This window comes from Myotis daubentonii, chromosome 1, assembly GCF_963259705.1.
Source record: "Myotis daubentonii chromosome 1, mMyoDau2.1, whole genome shotgun sequence".
In the NCBI taxonomy this organism is placed as follows: domain Eukaryota; kingdom Metazoa; phylum Chordata; class Mammalia; order Chiroptera; family Vespertilionidae; genus Myotis; species Myotis daubentonii.
Genome location: NC_081840.1, coordinates 77,461,231 through 77,483,984, shown reverse-complemented (window position 1 = coordinate 77,483,984; position 22,754 = coordinate 77,461,231). Strand labels below are relative to the sequence as shown.

The 22,754-nt window shown below is 39.6% G+C and overlaps 1 gene segment (V, D, J or C); it reads right to left on the bottom strand.

Moving 5' to 3' along the window:
* Nucleotides 1–17,548: 17,548 nt before the first annotated feature.
* On the bottom strand, nt 17,549–18,863 carry LOC132240070 (T cell receptor alpha variable 41-like). The segment is given in 3 exon segments: nt 17,549–17,648; nt 18,130–18,523; nt 18,716–18,863. Coding segments are annotated over 3 exon segments (516 nt in total).
* Nucleotides 18,864–22,754: the final 3,891 nt, after the last annotated feature.

Sequence of the window (22,754 nt, the reverse complement as noted above, 5' to 3'; positions counted from 1 at the left end):
TATAATTGCAACTTTGTTGCTTAGAGTGTAGCTTAGAGCAGGCCGAGGCAGATGGGGAACCTTGGCTTCCTCCATCACTGGAGCAAGCAAGCCTCATGTTAGCTTTAGCTGCCTGGCTGCCGGCAGCCATCTTTGTTTGAAGTTAATTTGCATATCCTGCTGATTAGCCAATGGGAAGCGTAGCGGAGGTATGGTTAATTACCATGTTTGTCTATTATTAGATAGGACCAGAGGCCCAATGCAAAAAATTCATGCAAGAGGAGGCCTTCCTTCCCCTGGCTGCCAGCACTGGCTTCCCTCTGGCACCCAGGACCCGGGCATCCCTTGCAGCCCAGGCTTTTTCTGGAAGGTCGTCCAGAAGGACGTCTGGTCTAATTAGCATATTATGCTTTTATTATCCTATATAATAAAAGCCCAGAGACCAAAACAGCAGAACAACCAGAATGACCAGAGACCAGAATAAGCACAGCCCCTCACCCCTGCCGGCCCCACCTCCCAGCGGGGACCCCACCCCAATCAGGGTTGTGGCTGCCCTACAAACCACCTGTGGCCCCTTGCCCTGGCCAGCCCCACCCCCAATAGGGACCCCCCACCCCAATCCGGGGCCCCCATCAGGGCAGGCCAGCCAACCCCCACCTGTGCACCAGGCCTCTATCCTATGTAATAAAAGGGTAATATGTAAATTGACCCTAATGGGGGAACAACCAAAACAACCGCTTGACCAGTCACTATGAGGCACACTGACCACCTCTCAGTCCCTTTCCCTGGCCGGCAGGCTACTATCGCCCAATGGTGAACGGGGAACTGGGGGTGGGTGGCGGGGGATGTGGGTGGTGCCAGGCGAAGGCCCCAACCCTGCCAGTTGCCCCACACAGAGAGGGCTACCTGTAGCAGGGGCAGGGCCAGCGAACGGGAGGGAACAGCCAACCTCTCAGTCCCTTCCCCCGGCTGTCAGGCTACAGTCACCTGATATCAATTGGGGAACTGAGGGTGTGTGGTGGCAGGGGGTGGGGCCAGCCATGGGCAGCTGGGGAAGATGCCCACATCTGATCATGGGCCAGTCCTAGGGTGGTCAGTGAGTTCTCACAGTAAGCGTGTCACTCAGCTGACTGGGATGAGCGGCTGCTCTCACTGTGGGAGCAGCCGCTCAGAGGGTGGGTCCACAGCCGCTCAGCTGACCAGGATGAGCGGCATTCCCACAGTGGGCTGATCCCTGCAGGCCATGCCCTCCCACTAGTGCACGAATCCGTGCACTGGGTCTCTAGTAGGTAATAATGTCCATTGTCTTAGAGTACTATTATTGGTATCATAAATGGTATACCTGTTTTATTTAGTAGGTCTTTTCATTGGAAACCATTTTCTTATTGACTAAATTATTTCTTTATCATTTCATATGTGTTTTATTTAATAAACACAAATGTTAGCTAAATATGACCACAAACTTTGTTCTATAATCTTATTTCTTCACTCATCCCCGCAAAAGGGATAGATAACCATTAAGAGTGATCAGAAATTTTCTTGAATATGGGCTTTTTCATTGCATTGCAACTGGAGAACTAATAGTCTCACATCTTATTTCATTAAGAAAATAGAAGTAACTGAAGCACAATTTCTTCATTCTCTCACTCCAAATCTTCCAACTCTACTGCATCTGTACCCATGTTCTCAGCCTTTCCTTCTGTTTAATGGATGGAACTTCCTTGCTTATCTTGAGGCCAACTCTCTCTATATAAATATTCTATACTAATGGCCTGATGCAGGAATTTGTGCACATTGAAAGGAAATTAATTAGAAGAAATATTTTAATATTGCTATTAGCCTTTTCTCTATAATAGAAGTGTCAACCAAATTCATAATTGAAAATGACAGATGGAAACACACATGTGCAATTGGTGCCAGCAAGAACTTTACATGTATCGCGCATGCACGAGTCAACTTAGCCTTTTATATCCTTCCTATATAATAAAAGCCTAGGTGGTGTCACGCCTTTGTGTGACACCCTAGTGTGACATCGTCACAAGATGGCCACCACAAGATGGCCACCACAGATGGCCGCCACAGGATGGTCACATGCACAGTGGAGGTGGGGCCCAGTGGTCACTCTGCGCGGTGAGGCTTGGGCATCCTGCGGCTCTGTGCGGTGTGGAGGAGGCCGGTCCCGGGGTCTATGCCGCCTCACACGGAGAAGGTGGGTCCCGGTGGAGGAGGTGGGTCATGGCAGGGGAGGGCAGTTGGAGGTGATCAGGTCGGCAGACAGAAGCAGTTAGGGGCAATCAGGCAGGCAGGCAGGTGAGCGGTTAGGAGCCAGAAGTTCTGGATTGTGAGAGGGATGTCCGACTGCCAGCTTAGGCCCAATTGGGGGTCCCAGATTGGAGAGGGTGCTGGCAAGGTTGAGGGACACCTTCTCATGCACGAATTTCATGCACTGGGCCTCTAGTATATAGAATAAAATTGCTTAATGAGACCTGCTTTCTGATGTAGCTAAACTTTGTCCAACCCAGTGAAGCACCGCAACTTCCCTTTCAGGTAATTGTCAGCAACACAGCAGTAAATGTAACACGAAGCACATTATTATTGAACATCACACAGGGAGAGCAAAGGGTAAAATATTTAACCGCAGCAGTGTTTGGCTATATTCTGCGCGGTGAGAAGACCTGAAGTCATTTTCAAGGTCCACCACTTCCTACTTCTTTTCATTTGGATCAAGTTTCTAAACTTTCTAAATCTCCATTTTCTGGCTAATGAAAAGAAAATAGGATTCCACCAAGTTTCCTATCTACCTACTCCGGGACTTCTGTGAGGATCAAATGAGATGAGGCATGGGAAACGCTTCACAGATATTTGGTTAAAGTGTGAAATGTTTCCACCTGGCTATAAAGCAAGTCGTGTTCCTGGGCTGAAGAAACTGCAAGGAGGCAAGTCATCACTAGGGAGAGGAAGCCAGGCATGGCTACATGATGTCATTACCCGGATGGACACATAGCACATTAGCTTTTTATATGTATAGATTATTATCTACGTTGTTTCATACCCCTGATGGAATGACTCTTGCTTGACAGTCTTTAATTCAGTGTCACTGAAGTTAAGTAAAAGTAGATTTTCTAGTATTTTCTCACTGTTTTCTCTACTATGTCTCTCCTTCCACACCCTCCAAGTTTTCTTTTAAAATATTTATAGTAGTATGTGTTTTTTAATTCTAATTTCAAAAGAATGAATAATCATTATCTATAATGGGAAAACCCAGAGAAAATATAAAGAAAATAAAAATCACCTTTTAAATCAAAGAGACAAGCTTAGTTGACAACTTGATGTATTAACTTTATATATGTACATTTACAAAATCATAACAATGTGATGTATTCACTTCTGTTTATTGTGTTTTTTTCCCTTAAGAGGAATAATATTTCCAGATCGTTAGCATGGTTTTAATGGCTGCATTTGGATAGAAATTGCCATGATTTATTTATTTAACCATTCTCCTACTAATAGACATTTATATTTTCCTCAATTTTTGACATAATAAAGTGTGCAATAAAATACTTCTGTATAATTATTTATGCATACTTATGATTATGTCCTATGAATTAAATTTGCAGGAGTAGAATTAATGGGACAAGCGCATAGTCTCTCTCTCCACCCCATTAGCAAAGCTTGGAGTCTAAAGCACATATTTTTCCCACCACCGTGTTTTCCATCAGAAGCCTTTGGGTGCTCCAAAGCACTCCTTAGCTTTTCACTTTCACATTGGCCATTATAACTTTTCTTAAGAAGCTAAATATATAAATTACAAAAATGATTCATGTTGACTGTTACCATCATACATTACAGAAATGGGTAAAGCAAAAAGTTAATCTTCTCTGTCCTCTTGCTCCCTCCTTCATCCTCCTACTGCCAAGCTTACCTTCCTGCAGTAACAATGGTGCATGTCCACACATGCCTTACTATTAGGCTTTTGTTTTATTTTGTCTTGCTCTTGTAGAAAGTTGAATCTTACTATAAGCAATATTTTTTAACTTTCTTTCTCCAATATATCATAAACATCAGGCCAATGCACATTGTTCTAATATATTCCTCTTAATGGCTACATAATAATCATGATATTCTAGATTAGTTGCTGTGGCTGTGTAAATAATTTAAGTGAGACTCAACGGGGTGTTTCTTCTAATCTTGGTTAGTGTCCTTCATGCATCTGAGATCCACTGTGATCAGCTCCAGGTCAACTTAGCTGATCTTGGCTGGGTTATCTCACATAATCCAGGGCCTCAGTGGGAGTGGACTAACTTGGTTCTGGTCCATGTGGTCTCTCATCCTCCAGGAAGCTAGTCTGGGTATATCCCAGTGATGGCGAACCTATAACACACGGGTCAGAGGTGACACGTGAACTCATTTTTTTGGTTGATTTTTCTTTGTTAAATGGCATTTAAATATATAAAATAAATATCAAAAATATAAATCTTTGTTTTACTATGGTTGCAAATATCAAAAAATTTCTATATGTGACATGGCACCAGAGTTAAGTTAGGGTTTTTCAAAATGCTGACATGCCAAGCTCAAAAGGTTCGCCATCACTGGTATATCCACATGCTAAAAACAGAGGTCCCAGAGGGCAGTCAGGAGAATATAGGTTCTTATGAGGTGTAGACTCAGAACTTTCACACTGTCATTTCTGCCATATACTATTGGCCATGGCAAATCACAATGCCAGCCCAGACTTAAGAGATGAAGAAATAGAGTCTATCTCTTCATGGAAGAGCTGCAAAGTTGTAAAGGCTATGAATTCAGGGAGATACATGCAATTGTGCCCATTTTTGCAAACTACCACATATGGACATTCCATTATTTAGCCCACCAGTCTACTATTGATGGGTATTCAAGTTATAATACTAACCTAATTAAGGGTTTTAGTAAATATTGCAAAATTAGCTTTCAAAAAGGTTGTACTTGTTTACATGATAATTAGTACTATATAATAGTGTGTTTCACCACCCTCTCATTATTCTAGAAAGGATCTTTCTCCCCTCAAACCCTATCATTTTGGTATAAAATGTATATCTTTATTATTTGATTTTATATTTTTAGTTATTTGTGAGGTTGAATATATTTTAAAATACTTACTAGCCATTTTTATTGTTTCTTATAAGAACTTCTTTTTCATAACATTTGTTTGCTTTTCTATTGAGGTGTTAATTTTATTATTTATTTATAAATGCTCTTTATTTTGGGGGACACAAACCGGATTTGCTATAAAAGGACAAGAACTTAGATTATTCTCAAGTTATCAGGCCAATTTTGTTTGTTGTTGGGGTAAGCAGAAGCTGAGTCCTTCTTAGAAAACATCCTGGTTTCTAGAGTAAAATTATCCTCAGGCCATATTGCAAACAATTCTGACAGAATTCTGCCATACCTACTCCTTCCCTAGAAAACTTTTATCACCTTTCATGGATAACATTAGGATCAATTTTCTTATTTTTGTTTTTATAAAGCAGAAACCTACACATTTGAAAAAGAAAATGAAGTTAAAAATGCTGAGGAGCAAAATCAAGATACTTCATGTCTTCATGGCATCTTAGGGAGGTAGATTCAATTCAAGTAATTTATCAAGAATCACCTATCAGCAAGACACAGTGCTAGGTGCTGCTGCTGGTGGTGGTGAAATATGAATCAAAGTTCCTGCCAATAAAAATTTAGAATCTAGTAATATAGCTTATGTGTCCTTGAGTAACTATAAGGGATCTGAGAACCCCTCATGTGCACCAAGCATTATATATGGGTTGAATAAACATCAACAACAGCAGTAATTATAGCTAAAGTATTGAGTGCTTTCACTGTATCAGGCACTGTGATAATTTTTAATGCATATTTGTCCTCCTAGGTCAGTGGTCGGCAAACTCATTAGTCAACAGAGCCAAATATCAACAGTACAATGACTGAAATTTCTTTTGAGAGCCAAATTTTTTTAAGCTTAAACTATATATTTAGGTACATTGTTATTAAATTAATTAGGGTACTCCTAAGCTGGCCTTTGCTAAAAACATCCTCAGTCTGATTAAGGTACGTTAGATGAGGTCGACCCCTTCCAACTCTCCCATCCACACTGGTCTTGTCTTGTATACTTGTTTCAGAAAGACAAGTGTGGATGGGAGAGTTGAAAGGGGTCGACCTCAGCAAACGTACCTCAAAACAATGTACCTCCCCCGCACTGGCACTGCATATCCCGCGGCCAGCCTGCACCTCGTCTCCCTCCCGTTGCCCCACCGACCGACACCCCCCACTTCTTCTAACGCCACTTCTTCAAAATAGACTCGCCCAGGCCCAAAACCGACTTCTGCGCATGGGCCACAAAGTTTCAGTCGCACTGTATGTGTGCGCCGCACTTGGTATTTTGTGGAAGAGCCACACTCAAGGGGCCAAAGAGCTGCATGTGGCTCGAGAGCCGCGGTTTGCCCACCACTGTCCTAGGTTAAATATACATGGATGTATTGTGTTTAGTAAAAAAAAAAAAATATTCAAATGTGTTACTGTCGTCATGATACTTTTTTTTTAATCAATGAATATGAAAAATTTATTACTATGTGCAAATTTTTGACTTTAAGAAGGAGTTGCCCATGTTTAAACAGGTTGGGACATCCCACCAACAGATGGGACATAGGAATAGAACATATCTTACTCAGGATTGGCGCAAGATTAAAAGTGTGGGATGTGACCAGTTGCAAAATAAGAGTCAGGAATTCAGCTATTTGAACACCATCTTTAATCTCACCTTTTGGCCTGATACCCGGACTTATCTCATGGTCCTCATTTCTTTGGTGCTCAGTTTGAGTTCCCAGGCCTGGCAGGAGGGGCAAAGTTCCTACTGGGGGACCAGAGCCTTCATTCACAGTCTCCTCTGGAGCCTGCTTGCCGGGTGTCTGGTGGCTCACTTAGTTCCTGTAGGCAATTCTGGACATCTATTACAAAGGTTTAGTGCGGGTTGGGGGAAGTTAAGAGCCAAGTCAAAAGTTGCTGGGGCTGACCGGCAAACCCTGAGCAACGGATGAATAGATTACTCTGACACATGTTTCTGTGAAAGAGAGGCTAAGGGGCTGTTTAGCTCTAGGAGCAGTCTGTTCACCTGCCTCCTTAGGCATTTATTGTCACAACAGCTTGAACAAAAATTAACTATTAGATGCTATCAGCAGGGTAAGTATCCTTGAGAAAGCACCTGAATCTGTAGTGTCTTTCAAAAAGGACGTTTGAAGTCTAAACATAAAGATTCTAAAACACCCGGGGGGTCAGATTTTTTTTGGAAAAGTCAAGGCAGGGGCTGCCGCTTTTGGCAAGGTCCCCCAGAGGTCTCTGACCTTTCAGAGATTCCTCTTTACAGACCTTCCAACCAAGTCCCATGCTTCCCCATGTCGCCCCCCTTTTTGTCTTGTTGGCTGCAGAAGACAGAGGGAGGCAGAGAACTTTATGCTTTGGAAGGTCGGGGTTCACAAAGCACATTTACTGCTCAAGTTCGATTTTGTAGACTATAAGAAAAACAAAGAGCATTATTATGACAGCAATGGTTAGTTTTATTAAGAAGACAGGGTGTTTACAGGCATTAGATCTTGCCTTCTAGCAAGGTGTAGGGGACAGGGAAAGGGGCTAGGGTGAGGAATGTAGCTACATGCAGGTCTGGGGACTGTAGACATCAGCTATTGTCAGGCGATGAGCTGATGTTGACAAGATGATGTTGACTCCTGGTGGGTCAGTCTGATTGTGCTTATCAGTTCTGCTTGCTGGATTCACAGCTGAGTTACCTTCCTAATTACTTCATGCAGGTCTTGAAAAGAAAACTTTAAGAAAAACTTAACCCACTATTCACATATAAGTATATGTGTTCTAAGATTTAAAATAATATGATTAATTTTTAGATTAATTCAGGTGCTCTATCAGATTTATTATACAATATACTTATAATTCCTTTTAATATTTCTCTTTATAAACTTTCTATGACTATTATAAACATTCTAACTTTCACAATTATTCTTATGTATTTCTACTCTAATTTCATTTCTTCCTGTTATATTCCTTTCTTTATATTTCTTCTTATAATTTTTACTTCCTTAACTCTAGTTCTTCTTTACTTGTACAGATCCTCTGTAACTTATACATACCTTTTACAATTTATATATACCTTCTGTAAATTACATACCTTTTGCAATTTATACAGACCCTCTGCAACTTACATATACCCTTTCAGTTCGTCTACTTCACTTTCTTTTTCCTTTATCTCTATACCTTCTGTTACATGAAAACCATAAATTCCTTCTAATTAGTTAGGATTAAAGGTTAGTTGCACAGGTTCCTTTATTCCTAGCTTTAGAGCAATTTGAGTGGAGAGAAGTATGTCTCAGAGTCTTTCTCTTCTCTAGTGGACCTATCCTCCTTGCTCTGCTCATGTCTGTCCAACTGCCTACTATATTCCCATTAAGGATCTTGGCTCTGATGCCAGTCTCTTCTGTAACTGCTTCATGCTGAGGTGGGTTGAAAGTTTCTCTCAGAGCCAAGAGATCCTTGCTCTCTGTCAGAGGGACGATGAGGCCTGGGCACAGAAGGAGGTGGCAATGGTGCCTAGAGGTGGTATTTCCTAGGTGTAAGTAGGACTTGTAATCTGGTGGAGACAAACTGTGGTATAAAATTTAGTATTATTGGGCAAAAGTTAGAACAGTTTTTAATAATTTTCTGTTGAAATAAATTTTCTCCCTAAAAATCACCTTTATTTTTATTAAAGACTAGTTTAATTACTGTATTAAGTCTAGTTATAATTTGGCCTGTTTGTTTTCATAAACATAATAAGAATAACAGTTGATTATATAGGCTATTTTTTAAAAAAATATACTTTGCTGGAATCTCATGAGAAAGTTTTCTTCCAGGGCAAAGAAGCCAAGCCACACAGCTGCCATCAAGCTTTGCCTGCAATACCTACAGAATTGGGGTGTATTCCTCCAGTTGAGGTCCTTACAGGTGCCTTGAGGTTTCTTTCATGCCATCTCTCAGGAAAGCAATCTTTGTTCCTTACTTGGAAAGACTGCCACGAACCACGTGACCAAGCAAGGTACCAGGCTGTTTATCCAAGGGGCTTATTGGCTTCAAAGTTAATCTCTATTCCTTAGAGCTTCTGGTGACATCCAGAGTCCTGGCATGTCTCTTTTTCAGACATGATATTCTAGCAAAGTTTTGGTTAATAAAACTACAATTGGAAACTGACTCATGTCCTGTTATGAAGAAATCAGATTCTTATTAGATCTATGCAAACAAACACATTGCTATGAGAACAATAATTACCAAAACCACAATTATTTTTAGTTCATTTAGTCCTATAATTAAATTCTTTTTCTCCTGATTTTTCTTGCTAGTATTTCTATAAACCCAGATACTCTATAGAGTAATATAAATGACATGGAATCTTGTTCTTTCTATAAAACACAATATTCCACAATATTATAACTTACAACAATTACTTATAAATGAAAGCATATTAGAGTATATTTAATATGCATATTTAAATAGAATATAATTATTATTTTCTTATTTGACAGAACTTCCCATATACCTTAAGTATAAAATTTTTCTTCATAAGTAGAAAAGCAAATCTTAACATTCAAACCCTGATTTAAAATAATAACAATAATATATTACAATATATTATTATTGTTGTCATTATTATTAAACAGCATTAAATCTATTTATTTAAAGTAATCAAGTTCCTGATTAACATATAATAATAAATATAAAACCTTTGCTTCCTGGGCAAATACAGGAAAAACATTTTTTCCTTACTTTCAGAAATGGGCTTATTTTTCGAATGGAAAACATACTCACATGTCAGGGCCAGCCTGACAGGGTTGAGCCGGGCTGAGGCAGGGAGGTGGGAATTGAGAAAAGAAAGAAAGTCAGGAAAGCGGGGTCGGGAGGACTGCAGCTCATTTGAGGAACTACAGCAACTTTATTAGTCACACAATCCTATTTATACACAACACACTGAATAGGAGGTCTGTCAAGAGGAATGTATTCTTTGTTCCTCTTAATCTCTAAGGGAGAGACACAGCAGAAGGACAAGTTCTCGGTACAGCATATCTCAGTAAATAGTTACAGACTTCTTGGTAAGCCATGAAAGGCTGTTCTCATTCTACTGATAATCGCCATCCAAACAAGTCTGGGAAAACTGTGTGGGTAAGGGTCCCAGCCTTGCTAGCCCCTTCAGGTGCAAGGACCTTGCCAGCTTATATCTGGCCCCCAACACTCACATTCTTAAGAAGCATAACAGAGATAGTGAATTCCTTAGCTGAGAAACAATTGCCTCGAAGTTGGAAATTCCAAGTGGGCTCCAATGACTTACTGTGCAGTTGCTTTCATTTTCTTACTTTTCGTTTTTGAGAGTTCCATTGCATTTCATTGCATTCCTGCCTCCTCACATGGGGCACCACTTGTCTCCTCACACAGGGCACCACTTTGTCAGGGTTGACCAGCAGACCCCGAGCAATGGATAAATAGATTATTCTGACACACATTTCTGTGAAAGAGAGGCTAAGGGGCTGTTTTAGGAGCAAATAGCCCTGTTTGCTTTAGGAGCAAATAGCCCTGTTCACCTGCCTCCTTAGGCTTTTATTGCCGCAACAGCTTGAACTAAAATTAACCTCTAGATACACTCAGCAGGGTAAGTATCCTTGAGAAAGCACCTGCATCTGTAGTGTCTTTGAAGTCTAAGCATAAAGATTCTAGTAAAACACCCGGGGGTCAGATTTGTTTGGAAAAGTCAAGGCAGGGGCTGCTGCCTTCAACAAGGTCCCCCAGAGGTCTCTGACCTTTCAGAGATTCCTCCTTACAGACCTTCCAACCAAGCCCTGTGCTTCCCCACAAAAAGTGAGTGCGTGGAGGAAGGAACACATCTGGGCACCTGCTGACCTCCTATGCACAACGGGAAATGGGCCTTGTCATCAGCATTGGCCCTCCCACTCTTCTCTCTTCCCTTTTTGTTCACTCCAGGCCATGGGAAACCAACCGAAGAGTCCCTTAGTCCTCCCCATCTCCTCATCCTGGTGGAGTCAGAGAGTTTAGGAAAAGAACACATTACATTGTTCCATGCAGTTAAAGATGAGAAGGGAATGGTGTTGTTTTTGTCATCACTATCATACTCTCAGAGTATTGTAAGAGTTACTCATTGAAGACATGCTAAACATAAAAAACTTTTGAAAAATATCCTTTATGTAACTCTTAAAAGTATAAAAAGACATTTCCCCCCTCTTTTATGGGTTTTCAAGTGCTTTTGAAGTTGAGAAGACACTGAATAAATTTGAAAGTAGGCTGAATGTTGTCAGACAGAAGGTATTTTTGTCATTTCAAGTAGAGATATTGTATTATGATTTAAAGTAAATCTGTTAGAATCATCTTTTTTCTTCTTCTTCAAATTCACTTTTACAATGAAGAATGCCTTTAGCTGTATTCCTAAATGTGGGAGATTCTGCACAGTCCTTTTACATTGATTAAATAAGTTAGACCTAAATCAGCAAAGCTACATTTAGCTGTTTACTAATCACAAGTTGGTGAGTCAGCAGAGCCTCCCATGGTAAACACAATTTATAATGACAATAATCAGTGTTCTGTAACAAACATCTCACAAGTAAGGTTTCTGTAGCAAACATTCCCAGTTAACAGTTCTTGGAACCATTAGGATAGAATTTTCAAACTTATGGGAAAGCTCTTGGCTCTTTTTAGTTAACAGAGGTAAACAGAAAACTTTATTATTATTATATAAGACACAAACATGGGTTTAGCTTACATTTTATAGTCTCTGGTACTTAACTATTCATTAATTGCTCCTCTTACCTACCTATTGCAAATAGCAACTAGCATTAATTGAAGGTTTATTATGTGCCAGGCACTGGCATCTCTATGAGGTACATATTATTTACTATTTCAATTTTTCAAAAAGACTGAAGTGTGGAGTATTTTGTTCAGGGTCACAGAACTAAAATATGAAGGACATAAATGTAGACAGTCTGTACCTGGAGCCTGTGCTTTTTATCTGTCTTGTGTTATTAATTCTTTTTACTCAATAAAGGCTTATTGTTAACCCAGCATTTTTTAGTCTCAGAAGTACTTGTGTCAATAACTTCCTGAGATTTCTAACATATCCCCTCCCCCCAAATAATGGTATTTAGTTTTAACTTGACTTTTAATCAGGGCTGGATCAAGGATGTTTTGGGCTCATAAAAATTCATTTCCACAAAGAGCTGGTGGGAGCAAACACACATCTGTTCACTGAGCCATTATTTAAAAACCTCAGGAATATGTGCAGGCTGGGTCTTTTCAATCCTTCACTAAAACATAACTCAATGTGATGAGATCAGCAAGCAACTTACATTTCAGTAGGTGACAATAGGGAATAAGAAAAGGCCCCATTTTTCCATTAAGCCATTCTGTACTTGTGCTTGCTGACACCAGCTGATTGATGACCTCCTGCTGGCGTGGCCAATTCGACAGGACCACTGACACAGATGTGTACAAACAATGCAGGGAATGAGATGCCTATTCTCTTTTCGAAGTGATGCAGTTTTTGGGTTAGATTTATGATGTTTTTTATTGGCAATGGTGGCTCCTCTGAGGTTTCTAAGAAGGTGGAGACCGAATGTTTGTTAGGCCTTGAAGGTCAATCGTTCAGAAATTCCAAAACACATGCTGGTCAATGGGTTTGCTGTCAAAACAGAAAAGATTGATACAGAGGAGACATTTCTTTAGAGAGCAGCATGCAATCCTGTGCCTTTGAGTGCCCTTAACAGAGACCAATTTGCAAGGCTGGTATTTATTCGTTCATTTGACTTAGTTGCGGCATTTACATAGTAATGTTTTCAGTTTAACTTGGGAATGTTATTTTAAATCTTATACATGCTGCATATAAAAGTGTCCAAATGAATTATCTTATGTGTTTACTGTTTCTCAATGTTGGTTTATGTGCCTATTTGAAACTACTGTTTGCCAATCACTGCCTCCATTCTAACATGCTGTCAGCAGGGCTCCCGAACAGGGAATGTGTGTTCCTCTGAGGCCTCTACTAACAAATGCCCATATTTCAAGGTTACTCCAAATTCCATATTAACCCAAGCTATTTATTCTAGTAAGTATCCAGGTTAGTGGTTTTCAGTCATGGTATTTTGTTTCTTGGGCTTAAAAACAGCATATGACCCCCACTAGGCATGAGGTGGGGTGGGGGGCGGGTTTGTAATACATGTGAAAGCCATTAGTCATTTGTGTAGGAGCAGAAAAGACATTGAATATGGCTGATCTGGTGACTCAAAATGTAGTGGGTAAACATTTTGCAATTTACTCAGATGCATAAACCGGGACAGTTATTTTCTATAAGAACTTAGTTTTTAACTTCATGAGATTTATTAGAAAATGATTGAAAATGTCTCCTTTCCCTTCAGAATTTCACATTGGCTGATACAATATTAGTCTTCCCACAGTCATCCGTTTAGTTTTCCATATATTTGTTATCCTACAAGAGATTCAGGAACTGCTTTAATAAGGCATATAACCAGGACATATGCTAATTCAACTAAAAATTTTTAGACCTGAGTTACTCAGACCTCGGGGCTGATGCAGAAGATACTTTAAATTATAAGTAAGAATGTTAAGCAATTTCCCGGGAGGTCACTTTTCTGCAAGTGAGTCATTTGCATTTATTTAGTGATTTATCTCAAATATCTTCAGTTTTATAAGTTAGATATGAATTTCTACCTATAGCAACAATAAAATAGCACCTTAAAATAGATCTCTTTTCAGAAATCATACTCTGTTGTCTACTTTTTAAAAAATAAACCAACCAATAGAATAACAAATTGTTCCCTAACCTCTGTGTCCTCAGCTATTGCTCCATTTCTCTGCTTCTTTTCCCAACAAAATTTCTCAAATGAACTATTTTTTCTGCTTCTATTTCTTTACTTCCCATTAGCTCCCAAACCAATTTTAATTCATCTTCCATTCCTACTACTCACTGCAACTGTTCTTGTCAAATTCACTAGAACCTCCTTGTTGCAAATCCATTGGTCACCTCTCTATTATCTTGCTCAGCCTCTCACAGACCAGTATCCTCTATGCCAGTGATGGAGAACCTTTTGAGCTCAGCGTGTCAGTATTTTGAAAAACCCTAACTTAACTCTGGTGCCATGTCACATATAGAAATATTTTGATATTTGCAACCATAGTAAAACAAAGATTCATATTTTTGATATTTATTTTATATTATTTAAATGCCATTTAACAAAGAAATATCAACCAAAAAAATGAGTTCGCGTGTCAGAGGTTCGCTGTCACTGCCCTATGCTACACCGGTACAGTCTCCTCTCTTAACTCTTTTGGTTCCTCCCTAACTTCTGGCTTTTCCTTCACAGTCTCCTTTGCCGCTGTCTTTCCCTTCTCTGCTCACATTCTTCACGTTAGAGTGCGAGTCTGACCCAACGTCTCATTTCTTCACTATTTTCCCCTAGAAAATCTGTCTCACATGCCCCTTGGCCTTTGTACCTTTTACATGTCAGTGACACTTGAAGTTTTATCTGTATCCCTGACCTTTCCATTAAGCTCCAAACCCATTTATCTAACTTCCTCTATGACCTCTTCACCTGGATTTCTAATGGGAATCATAAACCCAGCGTGGCTAAAACACAAATCTTGGTTTCTCTTCAAACCTGCTCCTATTCTAGTCTTAACGTATGTCAGGAACTCATATCAAGATGTATTCACTTGTTTAGGCATTTAAGAAGAAGTCATTCTTGGTTCTGCTCTTTTTTCTTTGCCTTTCCCCTCATTTACTCCATGAGTAAATCCTATTAATTTTACTATCAAATATATGTCATATTTCTTTTTATTGCCACTGTTTCCATCATAGTCCAAAACAATATCATTTTTACATGAATTATTTTAACATTTCCACAGTCTACTAAATGTTCTCCTCCTCCCTCTGTGCTCCACCCCCTGCCTCCCTACCCACCCTTTTGCCTCCACTCTCCTCATCTACTTTCCACAGTGGAGCCAAGTAATGTAAGAAAGGTAAATCAAACCATGCCACTGACCTATTTATCACTCTCATTATACTTATTATAACTCCCAATGTAGCTCCCCATGGCTTTTATGAGACTCTACATGACACCCCAAGGAATCATCTTGTATCAGCCTCTATCTCATTCACTATGCCTTGGCTCTGCTCATCTAATTCCTGGTCCTGGACTACATCAGGCTTCCCCCATTTTGCAATTGCTTCTCCTATTCCTAGAATGCTTTCTCCTCATATCATTACAACGTGCTCTTTCTTTCCATTTGGGTTTCAGCTCAGACATCACCTCAGTAAACTTTTCCTCTGACTACTCAATGAAAGTATTCCCCACTCTCTATCATATCACCCTCATTTATTTTCCTCTGAACATTTATATCTGGTTTACCTTGTTCATTTATTCACTAGAATATAAATTCCATGTGGGTAGATTAGTTTTGGTTTACTTTGTTTAATGCTACAACCTCAGGACTTAGAACATACCTAGTAAATAGTATGTTCTAAATAGGTGCACAATAGATACTTGTGTAATGACTGGATTTATTTGTTTATTCCTGTATTTTTATGATTCTCTCTGCACTCTACAGACATGCGCTTCATGGTTGGAAGGGCTTTGTCTTGTTCATTGTTGTGTATGCAAAGTCTAGAAAAGTATCTCATCCACAATAGCTCCTCAATCAATATTTATTAAATGAATAAAATAGCATGTTTAAGATACCTAGTATCTTTGAAAAAAAAATGTATGTGCTGACTCCCATTCAGGAAAGATGGTTCAGCATTATTTGTCTTCTTCTTCTTCTTCTTTTTTTTAATGAAGAAACTTTTCTTGCTGAGGAAATGTTTCATCCTTTCAATTTCTCACAAATGTGGTAGATGCAGAACAGCAAGCTGTGCCTCCAACTTCCTTAGACAACAGTCTTACTCAGGCCGAAGAGTGAGGACACTACAAAGTGAACAGAGCTGTGAGGTGAGCGGTGAGAGCTGCTGCTCTCTGATGCCAGACTGTCTTGGCACATTTTGTTCACGGCATCTGCCTGCTCATGCACACATAGTTACTGAAGTGGAATTTTAGAAAACTAGGGGGAAAACAGAATCCTAAATCTGTTCAGAGAGAATAAAAAGGTCATAAAAGAGAATGAGTCAAAATGGCATCACACTTCTTAACAGCAACACTGGAAATTAGGAAATAGTGGAATGATGTTTTCAAAATACTGAGGGAAACACTAAGAATGGAACTGAATGTCCATCTACTCTTCTTCACATTAAAAAAATCAGTAAAAATAGTATAAAAACTATTTCCCTTATGGTAGCCCATTATAAATAAAATCCTAAACACTGTAAATACTGAAGGAATTTCAACCTATAATTTTATATCCAGTTAAAATATCAGCCACGTGTGAGGGTAGAATAAAAATATTTTCAGACATGAAAAAAATCCCAAATATCCTTTACTATGAAGGTTTTGGAGAATGTAGCAAAGAAAAAAAAAGGAATAAACCAAGAAATGAAGATATGTGAGTTACAAGATGCAATATAGTTAACAAGGTAAGTTAAGTAAAAAAGTCCTAGAATAGCATTTGCAAGAGCAATTAGTGCACATGGGGCAAAGGATAGAGGCCAAGGAACAAGGACTCTGTAGAGAAAAAAGAAAAACAATGATACTAGATATGTTTGATGCATTTGGGGGAAATTATTAACAAATTTTTATAAAAACCTATTGAAGAACTCAAGAAAATTGATATAAAATAAATGAGAAACTGAGGCAGTTGTTAAATAAATGAGTTGTAACATAGAGGAACTGTATTCATCGCATTCATTTTAGCTATTCAGTGACATATTCACAAGGTTGTAATCATATATGTACTGATTATCATCTTAATCCCATATTGTGATATAACTATACTGGGAAGGTGAGAGTGCTAGTATACTACCATAAAAGGAAGTAAATAGATAATATCTACTATTGATAAATCAAGGTTATAAGCATATTATTTAGAAATTGCTAACATGGAGTTGGATTGGAAGGTGGGGATAGAGCATAGTATTGCTGTTTTTTTTTTTTTGAGGGGGTGGTGCAGCTGATGAGGGAAACAGGCCTTTGTAACACTATTGTAAATACTTTTTAGATATGTGCAGGTAGTAGTTCTACAAAAAACTTTGATTTTAAAAGAAAAAGACTTAATTATAAGTTAATATGTACAATTTATTTTGTCAACTAACAAGATCAATGATAGTAATAATACTTACGTTTCAACATTAAGAATTTCATTGTGGTGGGAATGATAATATAAAGAGTCCCTGGTGTTATAAAGGTAGAGAATCAATGATTTAGAACCACTGTGTTTGAGAGTTTGTTTCATAAGTTTTTATAACTGCAGTTTTCCATTAGGGATCTCTGTGTGAGACACTTAGAAGCTGTATTTTGTTTTTTTCTGCAGAAGTCATTGAGCTTCCCCAGGACCACACTTACCAGCCTTTCATCTCCACGCCACAAACCAAACCACAGAGTCATCCTTCTTCCAGGTTTTCTGAATACACTCGATGCTTTTGCCCATACAATTGCAAAGGCCAACTACTTCTGGAAATGAGGAAAGAATTTGGAAAATAAAGTTATTTTAGGTGCTTGTTATTTATGTTCCATTTATTTCTCCAAAGATTTGAAATATTAACCTATAGGTGAGTATTAACAAATTCATGTTGCATATAAGCCTGTACTAATAATAGACTGACCATGTGCTGGGGCCTGTTTGAAGCACTTCACATATATTATCTCATGTAAGCCCCTCTAGGAGTTAGGTACTGTGATCAACATGGTTCCCTTTTTCATAGTTGAGGAAAAACTGAGAAATTAAGTAACGTGGAGAAGATTATCCAATTAATAAATGGCAGAACCAGGATTTTTATATTCTGGCAATTAAGCTCCAGAATCTATGTATTTTAACATAGTATATTAGTATATCCTGATACACTTATTAGAATATAGTGGTGATAATGCTTTAGAGATTATAGGTGGCCCACAGGGAGAACATCTTAACTTTTAATAAACCTAACAAACTTACATCATCTGTCCAAGGAAAGAGGCAGACAAGTCTGGAAAGACAAGAATGAGAAGAAATGATGTCTCAGCTTCAGAGTTTGGGTACGGCCTCCAGATGCTTGGGGAGCACTGTGTCTCCACAGCACAGAGATAGACGGCAGAGTCTCTGGGCTGGGCGGCTGAGATGTGCAGGGCGCTGCGACTCTCCTTTGTGTTTATTGTGGCACTTATTCTTCCTTTCTTCTTCATCTCTAAGCTCAGTATAAACAAGGAGACGATGCCTCCTCCAGGATTCTGTCGCATCCAGTGTAAGGTGGTCATGCCTATGGAGTAACTGCAATTGATTGTGATAACTTCTCCTTCCTGGGCACTCAGGTGCTGGGGACTCTGCTCCACTCCATTTTTGCCATTGACCCCTGTTCTCAAAGACATGGTCAAGCACAGAATATTACCATTATTGCAAAATTTCTACAAATTTCTTTCCTTTACCCATTTCCCAGAGCGCACTAAAGTTTAGCTTCTTGGAGTCCCTTACCTCCCGCCTCAGAGTCTTGAAAACGTATCCCTTTAGTCTTCTTGTTCCCATAATCAGAAAACCCCCAACTTACAGCTTAACTGAAGCCACAGAATAGCCACCAAAATTTGCCAAGTCTTCGTCATTGTTATTGTAGCTGAGGCTCACACAGGTCTCTGTGAGAGGATTTGAAATATACGTTAGTTTGTCAAAGGAGTCTTTTATTATTATAACTCCTCGGTGTTTACTTTACAAATCAAACGGGATTTCCAGCCCATCAGAGGCAGCACAAATGCACACGTTTGCATTAGTTTTAATGCATTTATCCTAAGGCTGCCTGCACAGGGAACTGGCTGATCTTTTAAATAAAATGCCCACATTGCCACCTAGTGGCAAGATACAGAACCATTTGTTATGTAGGTCAAATACTCTGATGAAAAAAAACCCCAAGATAAATCTAGAATCAAAAGTAGCAACTAGGAATCCTGGGAGTGGGGTTAAGTGGGGAATAGAAGCCCCATGATCCTTAGACTTCAGCCAGTTATGCTAGGTCAAGCAGAGTTGGTGACAAGCTGTGCATTTCACACTGTATCTTTCTGGAAACCCAAGGGCAGTTTTGTTCTCTGTTTTAAAAAAGGCATTTCTTATAAATATCTCTGGTTTCTTCACATGACATCCCTGTTTCTCCACATGATATTATTTCAGACTCCTTCCCCAGTCTTATCTTTCTTTTCTGGACTTGTTACATTTGTCCATATCTCTTCAGACATGTCTCAAAGGTTCTTAATTCTTCTGGTTTCCACACATCTATGATTGTTACCTGTGACTGTTTCAGTGATTTCATCATGTTGTTGAATTATTTATTTATTTATTAAAAAATGAGTCTTTATTCTTCAGATTATTACAGTTGTTCCTCTTTTTTTTTCTCCATAGCTCCCCTCCACCTGGTTCCCACCCCACCCCGTGCCCTTACACTCCCCATTGTCCTCGTCCATAGGTGTTCAATTTTTGTCCAGTCTCTTCCCACACCCCCAAACCCCCACACCCTCTTCCCCCTGAGAATTGTCAGTCCACTCCCTTTCTATGCCCCTGATTCTATTATATTCACCAGTTTATTCTGTTCATCAGATTATTTATTCACTTGATTTTTAAATTCACTTGTTGATAGATGTGTATTTGTTGTCACTTTGTTGTTCATAATTTTTATCTTTACCTTTTTCTTCTTCTTCCTCGTCTTAAAGGATATCCTTCAGCATTTCATATAATACCGGTTTGGTGGTGATGAACTCCTTTAGCTTGTTCTTATCTGTGAAGCTCTTTATCTGACCTTTAAGACTGAATGATAGCTTTTCTGGGTAGAGTAATCTTGGTTGTAAGTTCTTGCTATTCATCACTTTGAATGTTTCTTGCCACTCCTTTCTGGCCTGCATAGTTTCTGTTGAGAAATCAGCTGACAGTCATATGGGTACTCCCTTGTAGGTAACTAACTGTTTTTCTCTTGCTGCTTTTAAGATTCTCTCTTTGTCTTTTGCCCTTGGCATTTTAATTATGATGTGTCTTGGTGTGGTCCTCTTTGGATTCCTTTTGTTTGGGGTTCTCTGTGCTTCCTGAACTTGTAAGTCTATTTCTTTCACCAGGTAGAGGAAGTTTTCTGTCATTATTTCTTCAAATAGGTTTTCAATATCTTGCTCTCTCTCTTCTTCTGGCACCCTTATAATTCGGATGTTGTCCCAGAAGCTCCTTATATTATCTTCATATTTTTGTATTCTTTTTACTTTTTGCTTTTCTGGTTGGGTGTTTTTTGCTTCTTCATATTTCAAATCTTTGACTTGATTCTTGGAGTCCTCTCATCTGCTGTTAGATCTCTGTATATTATTCTTTATTTCAGTCAGTGTATGCTTAATTTCTAATTGGTCCTTTTTCATATCCTTGAGGGTCTCACTAAATTTCTTGGAGGTTTCTAGAAGATTCTTTAGTAACCTTATAACCATGGTTTTGAACTCTATATCCAGTAGTTTGCTTTCCTCCATTTCTTTCATTTGTGACATGTTTCTTTGTCTCCACATTTTGGCTGCTTCCCTGTGTTGATAGAGTGGCTTTGTGTGCTATGTGTCCTATAGGGCCCAGTGGCTCAGCCTCCCCAGTTACCTGAGGTGGACACTCTTGGTGCACCCCTTTGTGGGCTTTGTGCACAGTCTTGTTGTAGTTAAGTCTTGATTGCTGTTGGTATCACTGGGAGGAATTGACTTCCAGACCAACTGGCTGTGAGGACCAGTTGTGTCTACAATGGGAGAACTTCTGTGCTGGAGACACCCTTATGGGGCAAGACTTGCTTCAGTGGGGCTTTGGTGCTCATTGAGTCTACCCACTGAGTGTATCTCTTATGGATCTGAAGAGTTGTAATCTGGTGTGGTCTCACTTTGACCCACTGGGTATACTGGCTCTTGGACCTCCAAGGAAGTGCAAAGTCAGGCACTGCCTGAGGTCACCCAGCAGGAGCTACAAAGAGATCTGCAGATTCATCCTCTTTGTTTGGGGTTTGGAGGTGCCCAGATGAGGCACAGCTGTGAAGTAATGCAGGCTGCTAATGAGCCTTAGGCTTTCTTTTGGAAGCTCTGGGGTTTTTTGACCCAGCTTCAGTTTGTTAGGTTAGGTTGCAAAAGGCCAGGCCATTTATATGCAAAAGCCTCTGTGCACAGCTTGGATGGGGTTGTAAATTGGGTGGGGCGTGGACTCAGGGAATCACGGGGCAGTGCAAACAGCAATGGTTTCCCATCGGCCCTGCCCCAGATGGGTCCCTGGGTCTCTGTCTCGCAGGCCTGTGCAGGGACAATGATCGCTGGGAGCACCTCTGAGAGCAAGCCACCCTCATGTTCCAGCCTGATGCCAGACAGTCCAGTTTCCCCCATGTGAGTCTGGGTCCCCAGAGTCTCACCCGGAACTGGAGTTCAGAGCAGTCAGGAACTTGTATCTCCCTCCCGATTGAAAAAGACAACAGCGTATCCAGTTGCCAGCCAGTTTCTGCATGCGTCTCAGTACCTCCACACTTCCACACCTCCTCCCAGTCTCAGTGCACTTTTCTCTTTCCTTCTAATTGTATAATTTCCACTCAGTCAGCCTTCCCATGGTTCTGGATGATATCTGTTTTGTCTTTTAGTTGCAGTTTTGATGTGGTTGTGTGAGGCAGAAAGTTCAGGTGTTTACCTATGCCACCATCTTGGTTCCTCCATGTTGTTGAATTATTTTGAGCTTGTAGTCATTTTCCACTTTTGAGACTCCTTTAAGCCCATATGACCTACACATAAGAGATGAATACAGAGGTCATGTTTGTACCAAATGACCTCCTTTCCCTGACTGTAATTGGGTCTGGGTAAATATTGTGCTTATTTAATTTGGACAAGGGATATAAAAACAGTAGTTAGACAGTATTTGTAACTAAAGCTATAAAACCCTATGGGGTTTGAACCATGGTCATCTCTTGGCAAATGAAACAGCATATGTTCAAACTCGAGTTGTTGTGGAATAGAAATAAATAGGCTAACAGTGAAATCTGGTCTCCCAAGAGGAGAACTTGTTATATGTTCAGAGAGAAATGGGTTTAGAAAAAATAGCCAGTTGAGATTTCCTTTTTCTTGGGAGGTCTGCTATATTCGTTGCAGATGGATTTATGTGACTCATCTATATCCTTCCAGCAAATCTCCTTTTCCTTGAGCGAGTTACATGCCAGAATATTTTTCACACACACACACACACACACACACACACACACACACACACACACACAAAACCTGTAAGTCCACAATTCTTTGTTCTATATCTCACAAATGATTTTTATAATACAATGTGCAGAAATATATATATATCCCCACTAAACTTCATTTTTTGCTGTTTCAGTCTGTCCAATATGCTTGAACATATTAGCTACCTATCTCAACATTATGCTATTTGCACATCTGATGGGCATATCTTATGCGAACAGGTCAGAATGAAGGGTAAAATTGTGTGATAAGCAGTAGAAACAGTTTTCTAAATTGAATTTTTGTATATGGATATTCTTTCAGCTGAGGAGCCATGAATGTAGCATTATGCAGAAGGACAAAGTGAAACATGACTATGGTTTGGAGACAAATAGA